The 18,118-nt window shown below is 40.5% G+C and overlaps 2 protein-coding genes across 4 annotated transcripts in view; one reads left to right on the top strand and one right to left on the bottom strand.

The window, feature by feature from the left end:
• The first annotated feature begins 297 nt into the window (after positions 1 to 297).
• Positions 298 to 12,697, top strand: wu:fy63c09 (uncharacterized protein LOC797544 homolog). 2 transcript variants are annotated; one of them, XM_017487278.3, is made up of 16 exons: positions 298 to 454; positions 630 to 756; positions 3,016 to 3,055; positions 4,220 to 4,263; positions 4,389 to 4,434; positions 5,128 to 5,260; positions 5,412 to 5,619; positions 6,906 to 7,910; positions 8,590 to 8,648; positions 9,460 to 9,512; positions 9,670 to 9,847; positions 10,018 to 10,086; positions 10,169 to 10,353; positions 10,450 to 10,646; positions 10,818 to 10,903; positions 11,527 to 12,697. In XM_017487278.3, the coding sequence occupies exons 2-16, from the start codon at positions 657 to 659 to the stop codon at positions 11,632 to 11,634; spliced, it is 2,511 nt and encodes an 836-aa protein (XP_017342767.1). In that variant the 5' UTR covers positions 298 to 454; positions 630 to 656; the 3' UTR covers positions 11,635 to 12,697. The 2 variants fall into 2 exon arrangements, with proteins under 2 accessions (XP_017342767.1, XP_053542304.1); XM_053686329.1 differs by lacking the exons at positions 298 to 454; positions 630 to 756 and adding an exon at positions 823 to 1,356.
• A 3,442-nt stretch (positions 12,698 to 16,139) lies between these two features.
• Positions 16,140 to 18,118, bottom strand: part of LOC108275533 (serine/threonine-protein kinase DCLK2) — a 13,015-nt gene continuing 11,036 nt past the window's right edge. Inside the window, exons 13-16 of one of the 2 annotated variants that reach the window (XM_017486414.3) lie at positions 17,324 to 17,404; positions 17,115 to 17,207; positions 17,009 to 17,030; positions 16,140 to 16,918 (exon numbers count right to left, since the gene is read on the bottom strand). In XM_017486414.3, coding sequence (XP_017341903.1) covers positions 16,902 to 16,918; positions 17,009 to 17,030; positions 17,115 to 17,207; positions 17,324 to 17,404 — 213 coding nt within the window. In that variant the 3' untranslated portion in view covers positions 16,140 to 16,901. The remainder of the gene's footprint in view (positions 16,919 to 17,008; positions 17,031 to 17,114; positions 17,208 to 17,323; positions 17,405 to 18,118) is intronic. The other variant, XM_017486415.3, reaches the window with a different exon arrangement.

Here is an 18,118-nt window from a genome sequence, read left to right as displayed (position 1 = left end):
TTCCCGTGACCCTGAAAAGGATAAAGCAGTATAGAAGATGGATGGATGGAATAATGTTAACGATTTGTTTTCATTTTTTAACATGTACCCCTGCCGATGCTCTTATCAAATGTTGTTTGCATTGTAATTCTTGTTGTTAAAAAAAAACAACAACTATCAATATAGGCTACAGATGGTACTCCTACGTCATTTGTATCCGTTTAATTCTAAACTTAATTGTCATTTTATTAGATATATGTATTGAGAAACTGTCAGTTGTGGTCTGGCGCCTCCCTAGTTTGTTGGACATTCACACACACAAGAACTTCCTGTTTACGTCATGACGTGGGAGCGTACCGAAACGCTCGAGCGATATTTATATTGGAGCCTGTTGTAGTTTCAGATAATGAACTACATTGTTTTATTTGGATCGGAGCTTTCTCCTGGCCTTTCCTCTCCATAAAGACATTAAAAGGTTAGATTCGCGGCTGAACTGCTTTGTATTAGGAATAAAAGTTCAAAGAGAGAAAGCCCTATTTTCTCTCGCGCGTTCTTCTATCCGGCCGTTTCCACAGGATTATATTGTACACCGGACAGGAGAAATGCTTTTTTTGTAAGCTAAACTGTTGTTTTTGTTTGTGTGTCGAAAGAGATATCTCGTTATCTGCATTCTGGATATGGCGGAAGCGAGAGTGGAGGATGAAGAGGAAAGTTTGAGAGAGTCGCGAGAGGCCGGCGGCGCGAGGAGAAACCCGCGAGCGCCCACCGCGGCTTCAGGTGAAGTGTTTTAGTGGCACGCGAGCGTTTAATTTTTCCTCCTCATATTAATATACTTGTGTGTGTGTGTGTATAGGTGTTTGGTGGGGGGTTGAATAATTCATTACCAAAGCTGTTTATACTGTCACAATGCAAAATAAACACGTCCAGTGGTAGCACTTTGTGTTTTCCAAAAAACGTTGCCTTTTTAAATTAGTTTGCATTAATAATTACCAGGTAATTATGGCCATTTTATGAGGTAGGATGATTTCTCTGATTCTCTGGTGTGTGGAATGCCAGGAATATTGGTGAGCCTTTCTAGACAAGAATAATAATTCTTATATTACAGTAGACTATAATAATCCATCTCCAATGCAGTTTGGTTTAAAAACACTTACTACTTGTAGAATTAGTGAGGGTTACATTTAGGGGCTGAGACAGGGTCATGTGACCAAAGCCACCAGTCACATGATCACCAGTAGCACTGTCTGATGTGACCCATATAATCTGTGTTTACACATTTTATGTACACTTTCAGAAATAAAGGTACCTGCAGCATTCCTTGGCATTGGTCTGGAACCACCAAAATTATCACTGCTATCCAACACTTTATTTATTTATGTATGTATGAATGTATTATTATTATTTTAATATGACCCTCAATTCACTTTTATGACTCTTTTACTTCTGCTGCTTCTACAGTGAGTAGTTGTCGCACCAATTTGTTCACTGTTCTGTTTCGCTGTGTATTTGTTTTGTATTCTCCGCACACGTCTCACACTGTCGTGTATCTGCACTTCATATCTGTATTCCGTTGTATTGTTATGGTTGCACCATGGTCCTGTGGAAACGACGTTTCATTCCAAAGTCTACAAGCAATACAGAGGATTGACAATAAAAACCACTTGACTTGAATTGCTCTGATCACGGTACATCTTTTGTTGGAGTCTCTTACTGGGAAACGTTGGACTGTAGTCGAGTCCAAGGCAAGGACTCGCCGAGTTCAAGTCAAGACCGCGTCTTTAGAGCAGTGGTCACCAACTGTGTTCGTGGAGATCTACCTTCCTGAAGACTTTAGCCCCAACCATAATCCATAGCTCCACCTGACCATCTAATCATTGCCTTCCAAAGTTCTGCATCAACTAAAAGAGGCATGTTAGATCTTGTCGGAGATGGACACTGCAGGAAGGTAGATCACTAGGAAGAGGGTTGGTGACCGCTGCATTAGTGGGGTCGAGGTTAAATCAAAATCGAGACCGAAAACCATCTTTTCTCCCAGAATTAAAGACTTTACTTCAGCTAGCTGGCTTCGGTCATGCGTTGCACCCGTAATTATTAGGCTGTGTTTTCTAGAAGACGGCATTGCTTCTTGTTGTCTTTTATTTTCACATGAACAAAGTTTGACAAGACCATATTAAGCCAGACAAATGCCAAAGAGACTATTCCAACTCGATTCAAAATGTCTCGAGACCAGACTCTGTTCCTACAGCACTGTGGAAACTTGAATACAGTAGGTACGTCTTTTAAGGTGTATTACCGATGCACCTTTTTAAAGCTTTTCTCGAAAAGCTAATAAACTATACACTCTATGCACTTCCCTAGGAAACCTATACGTACGAAAGGCATGCAAGATGTACCGTTGATGGCCAGGGGGTGTAGCCAGCTGTTTTGCACTGAGGTGGCCTGAATTGAATTCAGTTGAATTGTGATGTAACTAATTAAACAGTCATGCATTGATGGTGTTGAGTAATTTAATGATGAACATTTCCTTGGTTAAGAAACCAAGGACTGCTACTTGAATAGTGCCAGTTACAGGCCCAGATTCTGGGACACACACACACATTATGTTGTAAATTACAGTCAAAGGGTGTGTACGGTTCTTTCTCTCGCTTTCTGGGAAAGAGAATGTGTTACTCTACTAGACTCAATCAGCAGGTTTTTATTCATGTTTTATTATTTGTTTTGTTGAATGTCCAATACACTTAATTAAATCTCTGTCTAATGGGAGTTGATTCGTGGTTCCAAAGAAGTGTAAATAACAGTAAAGTAATAAGGTACTTGGGCTTAAGTATGTGCAGGGTATGTGAATGTTTTTGTCATCATGTTGGTTATTTCCAGGTTCCTTTTGATTCATTTATTTTATGTACGTTGTAATCTGTGTGTATCCTTCTGCCGTTCCGTCATGATTACTCCAGTTTTCCGTAGCGTTCCTGACATCTTGGCAAGAGCATGTTCTCTGAGGTGGATAGTGGGATTGACGTGCGTGTGCGTGTGTTTCAGATCGAGCAGATAGGAACAAGCCTGAACATCGCCAGTCCAGGTAAGAAAACTGTTTTCACGAAACTTACTGCACCGAGTTTGCTGAGTTCATTTTGAAAGTATGTGTGTCAGCCTGTTGGGGTTTTATTTTTTTTTTCTCTCTCTCCCTTCCCCCTCCCTAATCTAAAGTCCAACACTTGTTGCCTCAAAAAGCTCCTAGTTTGAGTCACTGGCTCTTATTTGGAATCTCGAAAGGGAACGTTTGGCCTGAAACAGTAGAACGTCTTTGTTTGACCTCCTCTGCTGGAAAAACTTGTTGACTCAGGGCAAGAAAAACAAGGTATCAGTTGTTTTTGTTTATTGTCAAGGGATAATTGAAGTTTCCCGTCATGTTTGTGTTTATGTCTGGCTTTATGGCCGTGCTGAACTATGGTATGTAACCACATCGACTGGGAAAGAAGTGTAATTTGTCTGAGAAAAGCACTTACGTGTTACATTACATAATGCACGAGGATTGTAGGTGCAGAGGTTTGGAAGGGGCTTCCAAGCTTCATGAAATAGGGGAGTCTTATACCCTTAATGACGAGAGCTAAAATGGCAGTACATAGAAATATTTAAAGAAAATGTCGATAAGCCAAAACATGCTTGCTATATAACGTTTGCTTCGTTAGCTTTGCACCATGATGTGAACGAAGCAGACAGACTTGGTACAACTTCTTATCTATAGTTGATAATTGCTGATTACAATTTCTTATTTCCCTAATGAAAACATGTCGTCCCTTTTTTTATATATATATATCCATTTGTAGTTACATTTACTGTAACATTTACTGATCAGGTGTGAAGCAAGTTAGATCCTGTTATAACTTATAACTCACCCATGCTGTAATGGCTATAAACAGCCATTCCGACAACATCCTCCCTCTTACCCTCCCATTTTACCAATCAGAATTGAGACTCATTTGACCATTTAGTTTATTATTTGGAGCAAGAGAATCCGGCAGGCGACAGTAGAATGTCGGTGTTGGATGGGGAATGTTGGCGTGGTTGGTCAGTGGTTTTCCCATTACTCAGCATAAGCCCATGTCGCTGCTAGGAAACAAGTTCTGAGTGAGGATTTAAGCCACAGCTGGACGCAGAGAAACAGAGTTGTTTTGCTTAATGTAAACTATGAAACAGGATTAGGAAAAAAGAGTTTGTTCATAACTATCTCTTTCTGTTTTAGCACTCAAGGCGCACTCTCGTCGATCCGGGCGGTGATAAAAAGGAGTGAGTATGCCTCGGTTTTTAGTGTTCATGATGCGTGACTGTAGTTTGTTCTGATGTATTTATTTATTTGTTTGTTTGTTTGTTTGTTTATTTATTTATTTCCCCCTCACTCGGACTATTTTCAGCGTCCACCAGAACAGCTGGTCCGACCGACCAAAACCGAGAGAGGCGGTGAGTGAGGAAACACTCTTTCTGTCTCTTTATTTCGGGTGAAAGAAAGGATTGTCTTGTCAGTCATTTTTTAATTGTTATTATTTTTGATTGTATCTCATTTGTTGTTGTAATGTTCATCCTGAAAACTATGTAAACAGTATGTCAAATAAAATTATGGGACCAGTTACATTGAACACTGTAAGAGCATGCTGCTGTAGAGAAATAAACGGTGATGGTGTTATTTGGCCCCTCTGGTGCCACCCCAAAAGTGAATTATTTTCCTCTAACAGCACCTCCTGAAGTCCTCTTCTACTACATCACCTTGCCAACAGTTAAAAGAAAGACGGATCTTATTTTTCATCTGTTTCTCCCTTCGCTTTTTGCACTGAGAAACCAGAAATCCCTCCGTCTGGTCTTTCTTGTGTCGCAAAACTTGCTCACAGCTTTACCCCTGAGGGTTACAAAGCACTGACACTGGAGACTCCTTCCAAAAATGATAAATAAATAAACCTTTCCTCACAAAAAAAATTATCATATGATAATCTCATGATTTATTAATGATTACAGACATTTTTTTAAAAAATCCATTCATATACTGTAGAGCCTCCTCTGAGTTGTACTCAACACTTTTTGACCAATCAGAACCGAGCTCTCAACAGCACTGTGATATAAAATGGTCTGGTCTTTTAATTGGCTGTTTTCATGCTGCAGGCGTCCAGAGATCACCATCGTTGCAGCTGAACCCCTGGCTACAAACTCCTGGTTCCCAGGGGCATCTGGGGCATTTCCCCCTGCACCACCACCCCCTGCTCAGCCATCTTGGACTGGTTCTGTTGTGGTACATGTAAGGAAAATGAAATAATATTGGTCCTTTTTTTTTTCCTGTAGTACACGGTGGAAGAAATAATGACTAAACAGTAAAAACACTGACTAAACACTACCGTGGCAGGGATGGATTCAATGTCAATTCAACTCGACTGATTTTCTTTCCCCAGCTTCCTCCACCTTCGTACGAACAGGTCATTAGAGAAAAAAGTCGGGAGCAGAATACCCAGGCTTCCCCGGTCTCTTCTTCTTCATCACCCTCCTCCTCATTATCATCCTCATCATCCTCTTCATCTTCTGCTCTTCGTCATACTTCCACCATCGCCACGCAGACCGATCCAGAGGTTTCTGAGCTACAGAGCTGTACCAGACCCTCGAGTAAGTCCTAGACTATAACAAGTGTGCGTGACCCAGAATCTGATGCAACTTCCTTTCCCTTTCCAAAAAAAAAAAAAAAGACTGCACAGTTTATACAGTGGTTTACATAAGTTATTGCCCCCCTTGAACTTTTCCACACTTTGTAGTGCTACAACCTGGAACTGATATGGGTTTATTCGGAAATTAATATGGAAAAGGGGGGGAGGAGGGGGGGATCTGGCTGGGGTCGGGTCAATGAAATTTACCAGTAAAATACATGAAGTTGTGATTTGCATAAGTTTTTACCCCTCTTGCTGTGAAACACCTAAATTAGTTGCCATCAGAAGACGTGTTATTAATTGAATGAAGACACTAGTTGTGTGTAGTTTTTATACTCGAGGCTGAGGGCTGATTCTGGGCTCGTTTGGGGGAGGGGCTCGTAATCGCATCTTTGCGTTCTCATAGAAGAATACTTCGCAGTTGCGCAGTTCCATACGCCACTTTTATGCACGCGTGTTTGCAAAATGGTAGGCACTAGGTTCATCCATTTAAAATATGTATATATAAAATATATTATTATTTATATGTTATTATACACTTCGCTGCAAAGAACAGCACTTTTTTATTTTTATTTTTTTTTTTTATGCGTGGCATATCACTGTGCAGGAATATCTCCAAACGAGAAGCTGTTACATGATGGCACTACATGTGCATTTTTCATGATGCTTGCACCACAAAGGTGAACTCATTACAGTGCACCAGTGTTATAAAAGTCTGGCTTTACACATCAATAACCATAAAAAATGCTTTCCCTGCCATCACAAAACCTGGAGTAATGTGGAAACATGGAAAACATGGAAGGTTTTGTACTGGCATAAGGGAAGTCTAACTCATCACACACTTTTGTTTTTTGTTTTTTTTTCTTTTTAAAAGATTATTTGGCACAGAACTGCTCTTCAGTACTTTAGTTTTCTAAAATAGCTGCAGATTAGAATCTTTTGGGACACACCTCCTATATAAGCTTGATGCTGATGGAGTGACCCTTACACTAGAGTGTCAGAAATCGCACAAAGGAAGTCAATCTGAATAGACAAGTTTACAGGCGACACAATGCTAAACTGGTGGCCGTAAACTTCCTATAATTGATAGCAACATTAGCCACAAAGCTCAAGTACAAAATGAAAGAAACAAGCTTAACACAACAAAAATATTTGTCTTGTATGGAGTAAAGAACAACTTGTGTTTATTTTTGGTTGAAACCTTCCTCTAACCAAACATGTTCCTGTTGGTTTTTGTTTCCCCCCCAGTGCGCCGTCCCCCAAAACCACCTCGTCCGCCCTTCCCACTCACTCATAAACCTGCCGAGCCGGTACTCACACACACGCACTCTTTGATTGAACTGGATGAGCCTGATCCACCCTGTTCCACACACACTCCAACACACCCTCCTAGTGGCGAGCAGTGTGGAGTTCAGACTGACTTCACTCATGCACTGGAACCCTTGACTCCCATCTCTCCCGACTCCTCCTACATTACCCATAATTCTCAGTCACAGGACCCAGTTAAACAGGAGGTTTCAGCACGCCCCAGGCCACTCCCTCGCTCCAAAGCTTTACTGCAGTCCGTGATTAAAGAGGAGCCTCGGGATCAACCAATAACAACAGAGGTCAAAGTTCAGACCTTGGTGCGCCTTAAAGACAATGGCACAGAGAGTGTTTTTGCTGGCTTTACTGACACTCCTTCAGACATTGCATCCAATAAGTATCTCCAGGACCTGTTAGACGTCTTCGGTTGTGAGCAACAAGACCTCCAAAGCGACCAACGTGATGACAGTGACCAAAGTGAGAAGAGCGACGAAGAGGAAAGTGTCTTTTTTAAAAGCTGCTTGGTTTCCACCGTCTCGTCTGAACCTCTGGAAACCATAACGAGACCAGAACCACGTCCACGAACCCAGAATCCCAAACCAGCCATCACCGCGAAACCGTGTGACCCAACACAGAGTGTGGAGGAGAGCAAAATTTCTTCAGAAGAACAAAATAAGCCATCAGTTCATCCAGTTCCTGCTCCCAGACCCCTGGTGAAAAAATCATCCACGCCCCAGCAGGAGGAGAAAACCGAGCTCTGTCGACTCCGTCCACCCCCCAGACCTCCGTTAGCTGCACGTAAGTCTGGAGCTCCCACCCAGGAAGATGGAGCTCAGCCTGCAGAAGTGCCCTTTGACCCCTCTGGAAAGAGAAGTTCAGGAGATCAGGACTCAACTACAGCTGGGAAGCCTGTAGCAGTCCCATCCTCCAGCAGAGGCAGGGGAAAGTGTAAGAATGTGCTTCTTTTGTTTCTTTCTTTTGGTTATCCTGCTAACGTAACACTCAAGAATATGAAAGGAACACCCCATCATTTTTCAAGCTACGGTACATATACAAGTGATGAATTAGTATTTTTGACACACTTCCATGTACTGGGAATACGTGTATTGTTGGTACTTGGTGGTTAACACATTTGCCTCGAATCTCGCCTCAACCCTGTGTGCTCAGAGTTTGCATGTGATCCCTGTGCTTCAAGGGGTTTCCTCTGGGTACTCCGGTTTCGTCCCCCAGTCTAAAGACACGCACTGGAGGCTGATTTGCCATTTCCAAATTGTCCGTAGTGTGTGAATGGGGGTGTGAATGTTGCATGCGATTGTGCCTTGTGATGGGTTGGCACGCCGTCCAGGGTGTCCCCTGAGTTGTGCCCATGGTTCCCTGGGATATGCTCCAGGCACCCCACAGCCCTGTGTAGCATAAGCGGTATGGAAAATGGATACATGTTGGCATATTCCTTTAAAGCTAGGATCGTGTGAAGAAACTGTGTTGTCTTGCATCCTTGAATTTCATCACAAGGCATTAATGAGTCCCAGTGGTTTGTCTAAAAGGTTCTAGGGCTACAGGCTAGGCAATTTTACTTTGCACTGAATTTGATGAACAAAATCCTGATCCATGCATTTAATGTGCTCAGGTCCAACTAAGCCCCCATTCCCAAGGAGGCCTCCGTCCGGAAAACGCACTCCTGCACAGGTAAATAATAGTACAGTGCATGTCTGACAGTACATGTCTTTTCTGTTTTTATTCTTTTTATTCTTTCTGGTACGTTTCAGTTCTTCGGTTTTGTTTTCAGAGCCATTGAATATTGGTAATACTTTTAGATTTTTGGCATACTCAAACTTGTTTTATGGACATTCAACAACATTAAATGTAGCTATGTACAGTTCTATAATATGACATGTTCTTTAATAAATGGAAAAAATTGCAATTGTTGGTGAATTGCTGTGGTATAACGGGGAATAAAACACGCTGTTATTGGAAATGAATCAACTTTGGGGTGGTACCATTTAACTCCACTTGACATTGGGCCAAATCACACCACCCGATCATTGCTTTTGATTATTTTTCTATAAATGCACACCCCAAAATGTTTTAATCCTTAAATAATTAACTGTAATATTAGTTAGAGTAGCTAAAGTTAGTTAATTGGTGAACTTTAACTATGGTTTTATGTCATGAGCTCTTCTTCTTTCTTTTTTTTTCTTTCTTTTTTTAAACTGTCTAATTGGTTAGATTTGTGATTGAGTATTTATTTATTTATTTGTTTGTTTGTTTGTTTATTTATTGACCCATCAATCCATCCATCCATCCATCCATCCATCATTGTATTTGAAAGGCTAACCATCAGTTAAGATGACATGAGTGCTGCTCTGCAACATGTACTTGGTCATTGGCAAGCTGTATGTATGATAAAATGGTGATTTTAGTGTGTGTGTGTGTGTGTGTGTGTGTGTGTGTGTGTGTGTGTGTGTGTGTGTGTGTGTGTGTGTGTGTGTGTTTTCAGGATGCTATCAGTGCTGTAAGCATTAGCAAATCTGGCCCATCACTACCACATCAGTAAGTCTGGCGAACACCTTTTAATTTTTTTTTGTTTCCCCATACATTTTTGTACATAATCATATTTGTATGTACTGACAGTTATTAGTAAGCAACTATTAGAAAGCACTCTTGTCCTTTTTGCCATTATAAATTCTTATATTCTTTATTTTTGTAGAACTAGTGAGGGTAGGCTGCTTCCTCTGCGTCCTCCTCCAGTCAAATCGAGCAAATCGACGGGTTCCTCCCTGACTCCTGCTACAACCAATCAGCACTCGGGTAACAGGGGAGTCAAACGAGCACCTCCACTGCCACCGAGACCAAAGCCTGGGCATCCTCTCTACAGAGAGTACACAGTAAGGCCTGCTTAAGAAAAAAAGCCGGAAAAGGCAGTGCTATTGTTCGGAATTCCTTTTAAAGTGATTCGAGACTTCCGTAATGTGATGCTTTTTCTTCAAAATGGGGGATTAACAAATTTATGGGATTGTGCAGAGACGTACAAATTTCAGGTCTGTGTGTGTTACAGAGCAAAATCCCTCTAGGAAACGCGAAAGTAAACCCCCCTAGCAGTGATCCTGAAGAATCCTACCTTCAGGTAATTACCTCAGACACGCACCAAGACACGTACGGGTTGTAAATATCAGCGGCGTGAAAGTCTGTTCTCATGCCTCATACAGAAAGAGAAGCTTGTTGTTGTTCTTGACGACACGAAGGGACCAACAGACACACCAGGCTTCCCAGGAGGTGTGGAAGGTCAATGTGAGGACTCGGTGTCTGAAGAACCCATCTCTCGGAAGAGTCTGGATCTGAAGAAGGAGTCACTGACTGAGGAGCAGCAGCCGGAGACGAACACCAGTGTCAGGTTCTTCTATTTCAGATGTTCTCGATGACGAGCATTCCTTCTCAATCTCTCTTCCACCTCCATCACTTCGTTGTCTGTTCTTCCATGTTTCCTCAGGTATAAAGCCCGCTTTGCGTTCGATGGCGAGGACACTGAGCTGACGTTCCGTGACGGTGATGTCATCACGTTAACAGAATACGTCAACGACGAGTGGGGGCGCGGCAGCTTTAATGGACGCACGGGGCTCTTCCCTTTGAGTTTTGTCCAGCTTGTTCAGGAAAGTCCAGCAAGGAATCCGACACCCGAGTCACCTGGTACGTAATTGTGTTTTCTCTACAAGCTCACGAATTCTCAAATCTTGATTGGTCGTGTGTTGTTGTTGTCAGATGATGTTGTATTAAAATGAGGTTATTTTACAAGGAAAATTAGGATCCTGTCATTGGCTGTTGTGTTATGTTCTTCATTTGTCATCTGTCTTTCTGTAGCATCTGCGCTGTGCGTAGGAGAAGGGCAGACAGGCCGAGTTCTGTATGATTTCAATCCCGAGTCTGAGGATGAACTCCTTCTCAAGGTGTGTGTGTGTGTGTGTGTTGTCTGTGTTTTCCAGACTCCAGACTCCTTCTAGACCTGATTACAGCTTCTACATGATATCATTACATGAATCATCCTTATAGGCTGCGTAATGCAGTCCAAGACTAAACGTAATCTGTGCCAATAAAAGGTTTACAGAATCCCTCTGTGTACATAGATGGACAGAATAGCATTGTTACATTACATGAAAAATATATTTGCATTACATCACGTATGTATTTATATCATGTAAACTAAAGAATGTGAGAAATGTCGCTCTCTCAAGCAACGAAAGAGGAGGAGGAGGAGGTCTTACATTTATCATAATGTTGTCATTTTTAATGTTTACAGTATTTGCATTTATTTATCCCAGTAATATTTTTGTGCTAACATTTTCCATGAAACCCATTCTCATAAACCGTAGATGCCATGGTATCTTAAATATAATCTTTTATTATAAGTAAGTTTTAAAACAATGTGTACTTCTTTTGAAATATTATATGGAAACACTTAATTCTGGATATATACCTTGATTTTGCTTCACAGGTTTCATTACTCTGGTTCATTAGTGAACGGTTTTGGGGGTATTCTTATTTATTTATTTTTGTCTGTGTACACGTGCAGGTTGGGGACGTGGTGTCCTCCCTGGAGGAGGTGGATGAGGAATGGTTCGTAGGGGAAATCGCCGGCCGACGTGGCATCGTCCCAAAAACTTACATCCAGGTGCTCTGAAACACGGTCAGGGAAACACAGAGAAGTGTTTTGTTTACGCACGGAAAGTAAAAAGCATCGTCGTTCGTGTGTATTCGATGGCCTCGGTCTCCTGCTACTTAAACAAACTCCAACACAATCAAATGTACCTCTGTAGTAAACATCACTCACGCACTCACTGGTTTGTCTTTTAATATGTTTTCATCCTCTAGACCTGTTCTGTTCTGCGCTGCTTATCCATTCACTGTCATCCCAAAGCCAAACGATGATACTGTAGTGTTGTGTCGGAGTTGATTTAACTGGACTGTGAAGAGGGCCTGAGATTTGACAGACTAACGCTATTTGATTTTTAAAAGCTTTTACTTTATTACTGTTTTTTGGGTTTGTTTGTTTTTTTTGGTAATGTGCACAGGATACTTTTTGATGTAGATTATGTCTACTGTACTGAATGACACTGTGAACAGCGATCTCCCACTGAAACGCCTTTCTCGCCTGGGCCTTTGCTTAATCTGTGGGGGAAATGACGACGTCAAGGAGCCTTAACACAAAATAAATCCAGATGAATTATTATAAAGATGGTCTGTGTAAACTGAATATTAAATAACAGAGACACGAGTTCATTCGTCTTTGTCTGAGCAAAATCTTAAAAGTTCACATCCACATATCATCACTGCTTGTTTTGTGGCTGAAATAACCAGAATTTCACATGGTCAGATTGTGAAAATTTTTTTTTTATTTATTTATTTTTTTTTTATTGTGCTGTTTATAGTTTAAAAAACTACACGCTTCCCTGAAATCTTTTTGCAATCTCAATCATAAAGTTTTAAATTATGGTTTTGTTAAACTGTCTCCTTATACAGCATGATCTTTGCAGGAATATACTCTAGGTATGATTAAAAAAGTCATGAAGTTTTGAGTAAATATATTTATGATTTCTTAATGTTTAGGTATCAAAAGGTTGTAGGCAGAAAAACACAAATTTTTTTTCCCCCCATACTTTTTAGGCTTGTTTGACATCCAGTGGCTGTTTTTTAATATCTTTTAATATATTTGGTTGATTTTCAAATAAACATTCCATACCCTATATTGGTTTGTTTTCCCAGTATATCTGCTAGGGTTAGATTAAGGATTGTGTACACTGAGTACATACAATATATGGGCACTATACTGATACACTTGTACCCTCAAAGTTGGAGATATATATATATATATATATATATATATATATATATATATATATATATATATATATATATATATATATATATATATATATATATATATATATATATATATATATATATATATATAATTAAGTAGTGTGTATGTATGTTCATCTACACGTACACTGATGAGTCGTAATATTAAAACCACCCAGAGGCGACGTGAATAACATGGATTATCTCGTTACGATGGCACCGGTCAAGTGGCGGGATATGTTAGGCAGCAAGTGAATAGTGAGTTCACTGCCGAAAGAGCCTACAATGGACACGTGAGCATCAGAACTGGACCATGGAGCAATGGAAGAAGGTGGCCTGGTCTGATGAATCACGCTTTCTTTTACGTCATGTGGACGGCCGGGTGCATGTGTGTCGCTTACCTGGCACCAGGATGCTCTATGGGAAGAAGGCAAGCCTGGTGGAGGAAGTGTTCTGCTGGGAAACCTTGGGTCCTTGCAATCATGTGGATGTTACTTTGACACGTACCACCTACCTAAACGTTGTTACAGACCAAGTACACTCCATTCATTGCAGTGGTATTCCTTAATGGCAGTGCCCTCTTTCAGCAGGATAATGCGCCCTGGGACACTGCAACAAAATTGTTCAGGAACGGTTTGAGGAACATGAGGAGTTTGTGCTGTTGACTCGGTCTCCAAATTCCCCAGATCTCAATCCGATCAAGCATCTGTGGGACTGGCTGGACAAACAAGTTTTGCAAGTGTTTTAACACATTTTGTAATGCCAGCTTTTCCACTATGTTTCTTTGTTCATCAACATGTTCCACAAGCTTCATTTATGGCAACCATGACTTTGTCAGATCTTGTGGAAACCACCTTTTCAGCTACAGTAACTTGTCAAAAAACTGGAAAATAATCAGTTTGATCCACTGATACAGGTGGAATCAATCACAGTTTATTTTTCACCTCCTGTGACGAGGAGCGCAAGGCGGAGGACAGCCTGGATGGGGTATCATCAGAAACTTGAGAACTGCTGGTGGCTACTGCTGATTCTACAAGCGTACAGATGAAAGGAATGTTAAGTCTTCGGTGTGAACTGTGTATCCTTGTGCAGTGAATGGCTGGTTTGCAATGCGTTGTCACCTCGGTGTCAGGTTCTGACACCGAGGTGTCACCAGACGCTGTCACCAGACGCTCAGTTCACGGTTATGAGTCGGCTCCATGTAGTCAGCAGATGAGGATTAAGCAGCTGAGCAGCCACAGCACTGGAGTCAGCATGTAGGTGGATGATGATGTTGTTCCTCACACTCGCAAAAGACTAACCACATTTATACCACAGCACTGTTGAATTTTCGTTCGGTCAGTAGGTGTTGATTTACCTCTGGATGTTGCTCTCATCAACTGGAGGCTACAGCCTGGAGATCGCTGAGAACGGTACCGCTTGAAGTACCATGAAATGGTTTTGGACCTCAATTTCACATGGACATTTTCGCTGTGGTTGCTGGGACTACGGTTGCTACGGTTGGGACTGCAATCACCACATACAGCTTTGCACTCAGGTCTCCTTTAGTGAACAGTGGACTAGTTCAACAAAAACTTCATGTAATAACCATAATGAACTTTCTTTTACTTTCACGCTATCTGTTATTACCCAGGTGACTACGGGTTCCCTTCTGAGTCTGGTTCCTCTCAAGGTTTCTTCCTCGTATCATCTTAGGGAGTTTTTCCTCACCACCGGCTCGCTCAATAGGGATAAATTCACACACTTAAAATCTGTATCCTGTGTTTATGTATTTCTGTAAAGCTGCTTTGTGACAATGACTGTTGTTAAAAGCGCTATACAAATAACATTGAATTGAACTGATTTTCATTTTTCTATAAGAGCAGCTCTGTTCATAATTTCGCCTGTAATCCAGATCATATTAATGCGCCAGTCCGATACGTTACCGTTTCCATAGTAACAGCTACTTTTATGGCAGCCCATTATTTTAAGGAGGATAATAAATTGATTAATCAAGACATTTTGACCAATCAGAATGGAGAATAACTGTAGTATAAGTATATTTAATTACCCTTTTTTTTTTTTTTTTTTTTTTTTAAATGATCCACAAGGAGAAACTGAGATCGAGAAGCTTGAAATTACACCTTGAGCTACTTGAGTTTCTGGTGTCTTTTTTACACTGTGAGATCATTGTCAGGCATTTTTATCAGTCCTATTTTAAAAAGTTCCATGCAGTCAATAAACACACCAATCCTTTTCCAGCTACTAACGATGTATTGTTGCAGTACAAAGTAAAATCCTACAGCGTAGACATGAAACACTTGGCCTAAATGCACTTGGTCATGGTACAAAATTTAACACTATTACACTTTATGATAATCATTCCACGTCATTTGCGTTCCCATTTTTTCTTCTTTTTTTTTTTTTAGATGAAAAAATGGATCACTACGTTTTGATGAAGACTACAAGGCGCCAGTTCATGGACACGCACACCAACGATACTTCATTTCGGACGCCGGCCATATTTTGGCATAAAGCAAAATGTAACACTTCCTGATTTCAGGTTGCCAAAGGACACAAACTATCAGATGCATCCTTCCATACCACACACGTAATCGGATGCATTTTATGTAGGAAATGATATGTCTATTAGATGCTGAAGGAGTGGCCAAAAGTTCTAAGTAGGGGTTGGCTATACAACGATAATATCGTATCATGATTTTTGAAGACATTTCTGTGATGCACAATATGTATCACGATATATTAATTTAGGGGAAAAAAAAACTTGTTTGATGTCAATGATTTAAAATAATGAAAAAATATTATTTATACAAATAAATTTCAATTAAATATATGATTTTAACTTTTTTTTTAAGATTCAGGAGCAAATTTTAAATTCAAATCAGCTTCCAATGTAAATGATTTTTTTTTTTTACAAATTATAAATGTTATTTATAAAAAAAAATAATAATAAAAAAAAAAAAAGCATGATCGTTGGGATATCTCAGAAAGGTGTACGATGATAATTTTCCACGATATCGATATTATATCGTCATATTGCCCAGCCCTAATTCTAAGTATACTGCAATGGATTAATCTACTGACTCGGATCAATGGTTTTTCACATCGAGACACTGTACCTATATACAGAAAAAGAGAGAGATAGGCAAAGAATGGCACAGAGTATAAATGAGGTTGCTGGTTTGTTTGGAGAATCTGCGTGCTGTCGCGCACCAGGTGCCGTCACAGGCATGAGATTGGACAATACAGGTTCTGGTCTTGTGTTGGTCTTTGCCATATTGTTGTTGTGCAATTTGTTGCAGTCCTCTTATGATTCACCTCTTCCACAAAAAAAATAAAATAATAAGGTCATAAGTAAGATAAATGGTGGGTGAGAAGGCATTTGTTCAGCTGAGGATAGGATTCAACAGACCAAAATGAGACAAGGTCAGAAGAACGTGAGAAAGGAGAACAAGAGAGCGAGGTCTTGCTGGTCTGGTGTAATTAATCACAGCTCAGTGGATTTCGATTTAGTCGAGTATCAAGCTTTAAAGGTGTACTTCACCCAGAAATGCTCACGTTGGGCCAGATTCAGAGTGAGAGAGAGGGAAAGGTGCTTGTATTCAGAGTTGGGTTATGCACATACTTTAAAGACAGCTCGTTCTGATTATTAAACTCTTCTAATGCATGTAGTTCACACCTCTGATGGAGTAGAAACATCAGAGACGGGGATATTCAACAGCATCTAGACTACTTCTCCTTTAAACACAAACCCCTGAAAAATGAGCTAGAAAATAAGGACTGGAAGCAGTGAAGGAAATAGTGTTTTCTCTTTACTTTTTTTTTTTTTTTTGCTATTGACTGTAATATGATGCAACAGAATGAGAATGAAGGACCAATACAACGATATATGAAGTGATCTATAAGACCGTCTGAGTAGCAGTTAGGTCTATGGTTACGTCCGAGACGTGCAATTTCCGTATAACGGTACTGCACGTGTTTAACTCGACTCTGAATACGCATCCTGTCGGCCATGTTAGCATTTCTGGGTGAAGTATTTGTTTGCGTTTTGTTGAGTGAGCAGATCTCTTCCACTGGTCCTCTTGTTGTCTACCTTAGGCTTTGCTCTACAATAAAACACATGCGAAAAATGTACCATTAAAAGCGGCATAAACTTTTGCGATGTAATAGATTCTGAGGACAACATTAGCTCTTACCATTACCTTGCAGCTCATCCAACTGTAACAAAGCAAAAATGGAAGATGTTATTGAGGTGTATAGTGTTTAGCTATGGTAGATTTTTAATTATGTTGCTTGTCTCACTTGTGTTTCTGTCGCAGTGCTGTCAGGCGCATGTACACTTTTGACTGCATCCGATGTCGCACACATCATATTGTTCTCCAGCATGGCATCATCCTGAGAATACGCATGCAAACATCATAGTGTGAAGCTGAGGGACTTCATTCTTCCTTCTGAGATTAGGGCTAGAACCAAAAGGTATGTTCATGTGTGAGCATGTGTGCATCTCTTACCAGGACCCACGGGTGAGACAAAACCTCCTCTGCTGTGTAGCGTGCACTCACATTTACCTGCAGCATCTTTCCAATCAGATCCTGTGAAGAAACGTGAACCGAATTCATTTTTTTTTTTTTTTTAAATTCTCATCTGTTAACTGTTGTGTTGGTGTGGTTTAGTGTATTGGAGTAGCATTACTGTGTTGGTGTAGAGTTATGTACTGGTGTGGGTTAGTGTTTGAGTGGGTTAGTGGTGGTATGGGTTAGTGCATTAGTGTTAGTGTGCATGAGTGTGTGTGTTTGCTTACTGTGCTAATGTGTTTTAGCATGTTGTGGGTTAGTGTATTAGTGTTGGTTAGTGTAGAATTAGTGTCCGTGTGAGGTAGTGTGTTAGTGGCTATTTTGTGAGTTTTGGTTATTGTGTTTGTTTAGAGTTAGTGTCTTGGTGTGTTTTAGTTTGTTGGTGTGTATTTGCCTGTTGGTGTAAGAGTTAGTGTTTGTTTGGGCGAGTGTGCTCTTGTGTATTTGTCTGGTGGTGTAAGAGATAGTGTTTGGATTGCTGTGTTGGTGTAGAATTAGTATATTGGAGTGTATTGGTGTAGAATTAGTGTGCATTTGGTTTACTGTGATGGTGTAGAGTTAGTGTTTGGATTGGTGTGTTGGTGTAGAATTAGTGTTTGTGTGTAGAGTTAGTTTGTTTGGGTTAATCTGTTGGTGTAGAGTTAGTGTTTCTTTGGGTTTGTGTATTAGTGTAGAGTTTCTGTATTGGTGTAGAGGTAGTGTGTTGGTTTGTTAGTGTTGTGTTAGTGTTTC

The sequence above is a fragment of the Ictalurus punctatus genome, chromosome 15 (assembly GCF_001660625.3).
Source record: "Ictalurus punctatus breed USDA103 chromosome 15, Coco_2.0, whole genome shotgun sequence".
NCBI lineage: Eukaryota > Metazoa > Chordata > Actinopteri > Siluriformes > Ictaluridae > Ictalurus > Ictalurus punctatus.
Note: the sequence above shows the minus strand (reverse complement) of the source record. Positions and strands in the feature narration are given on the sequence as shown.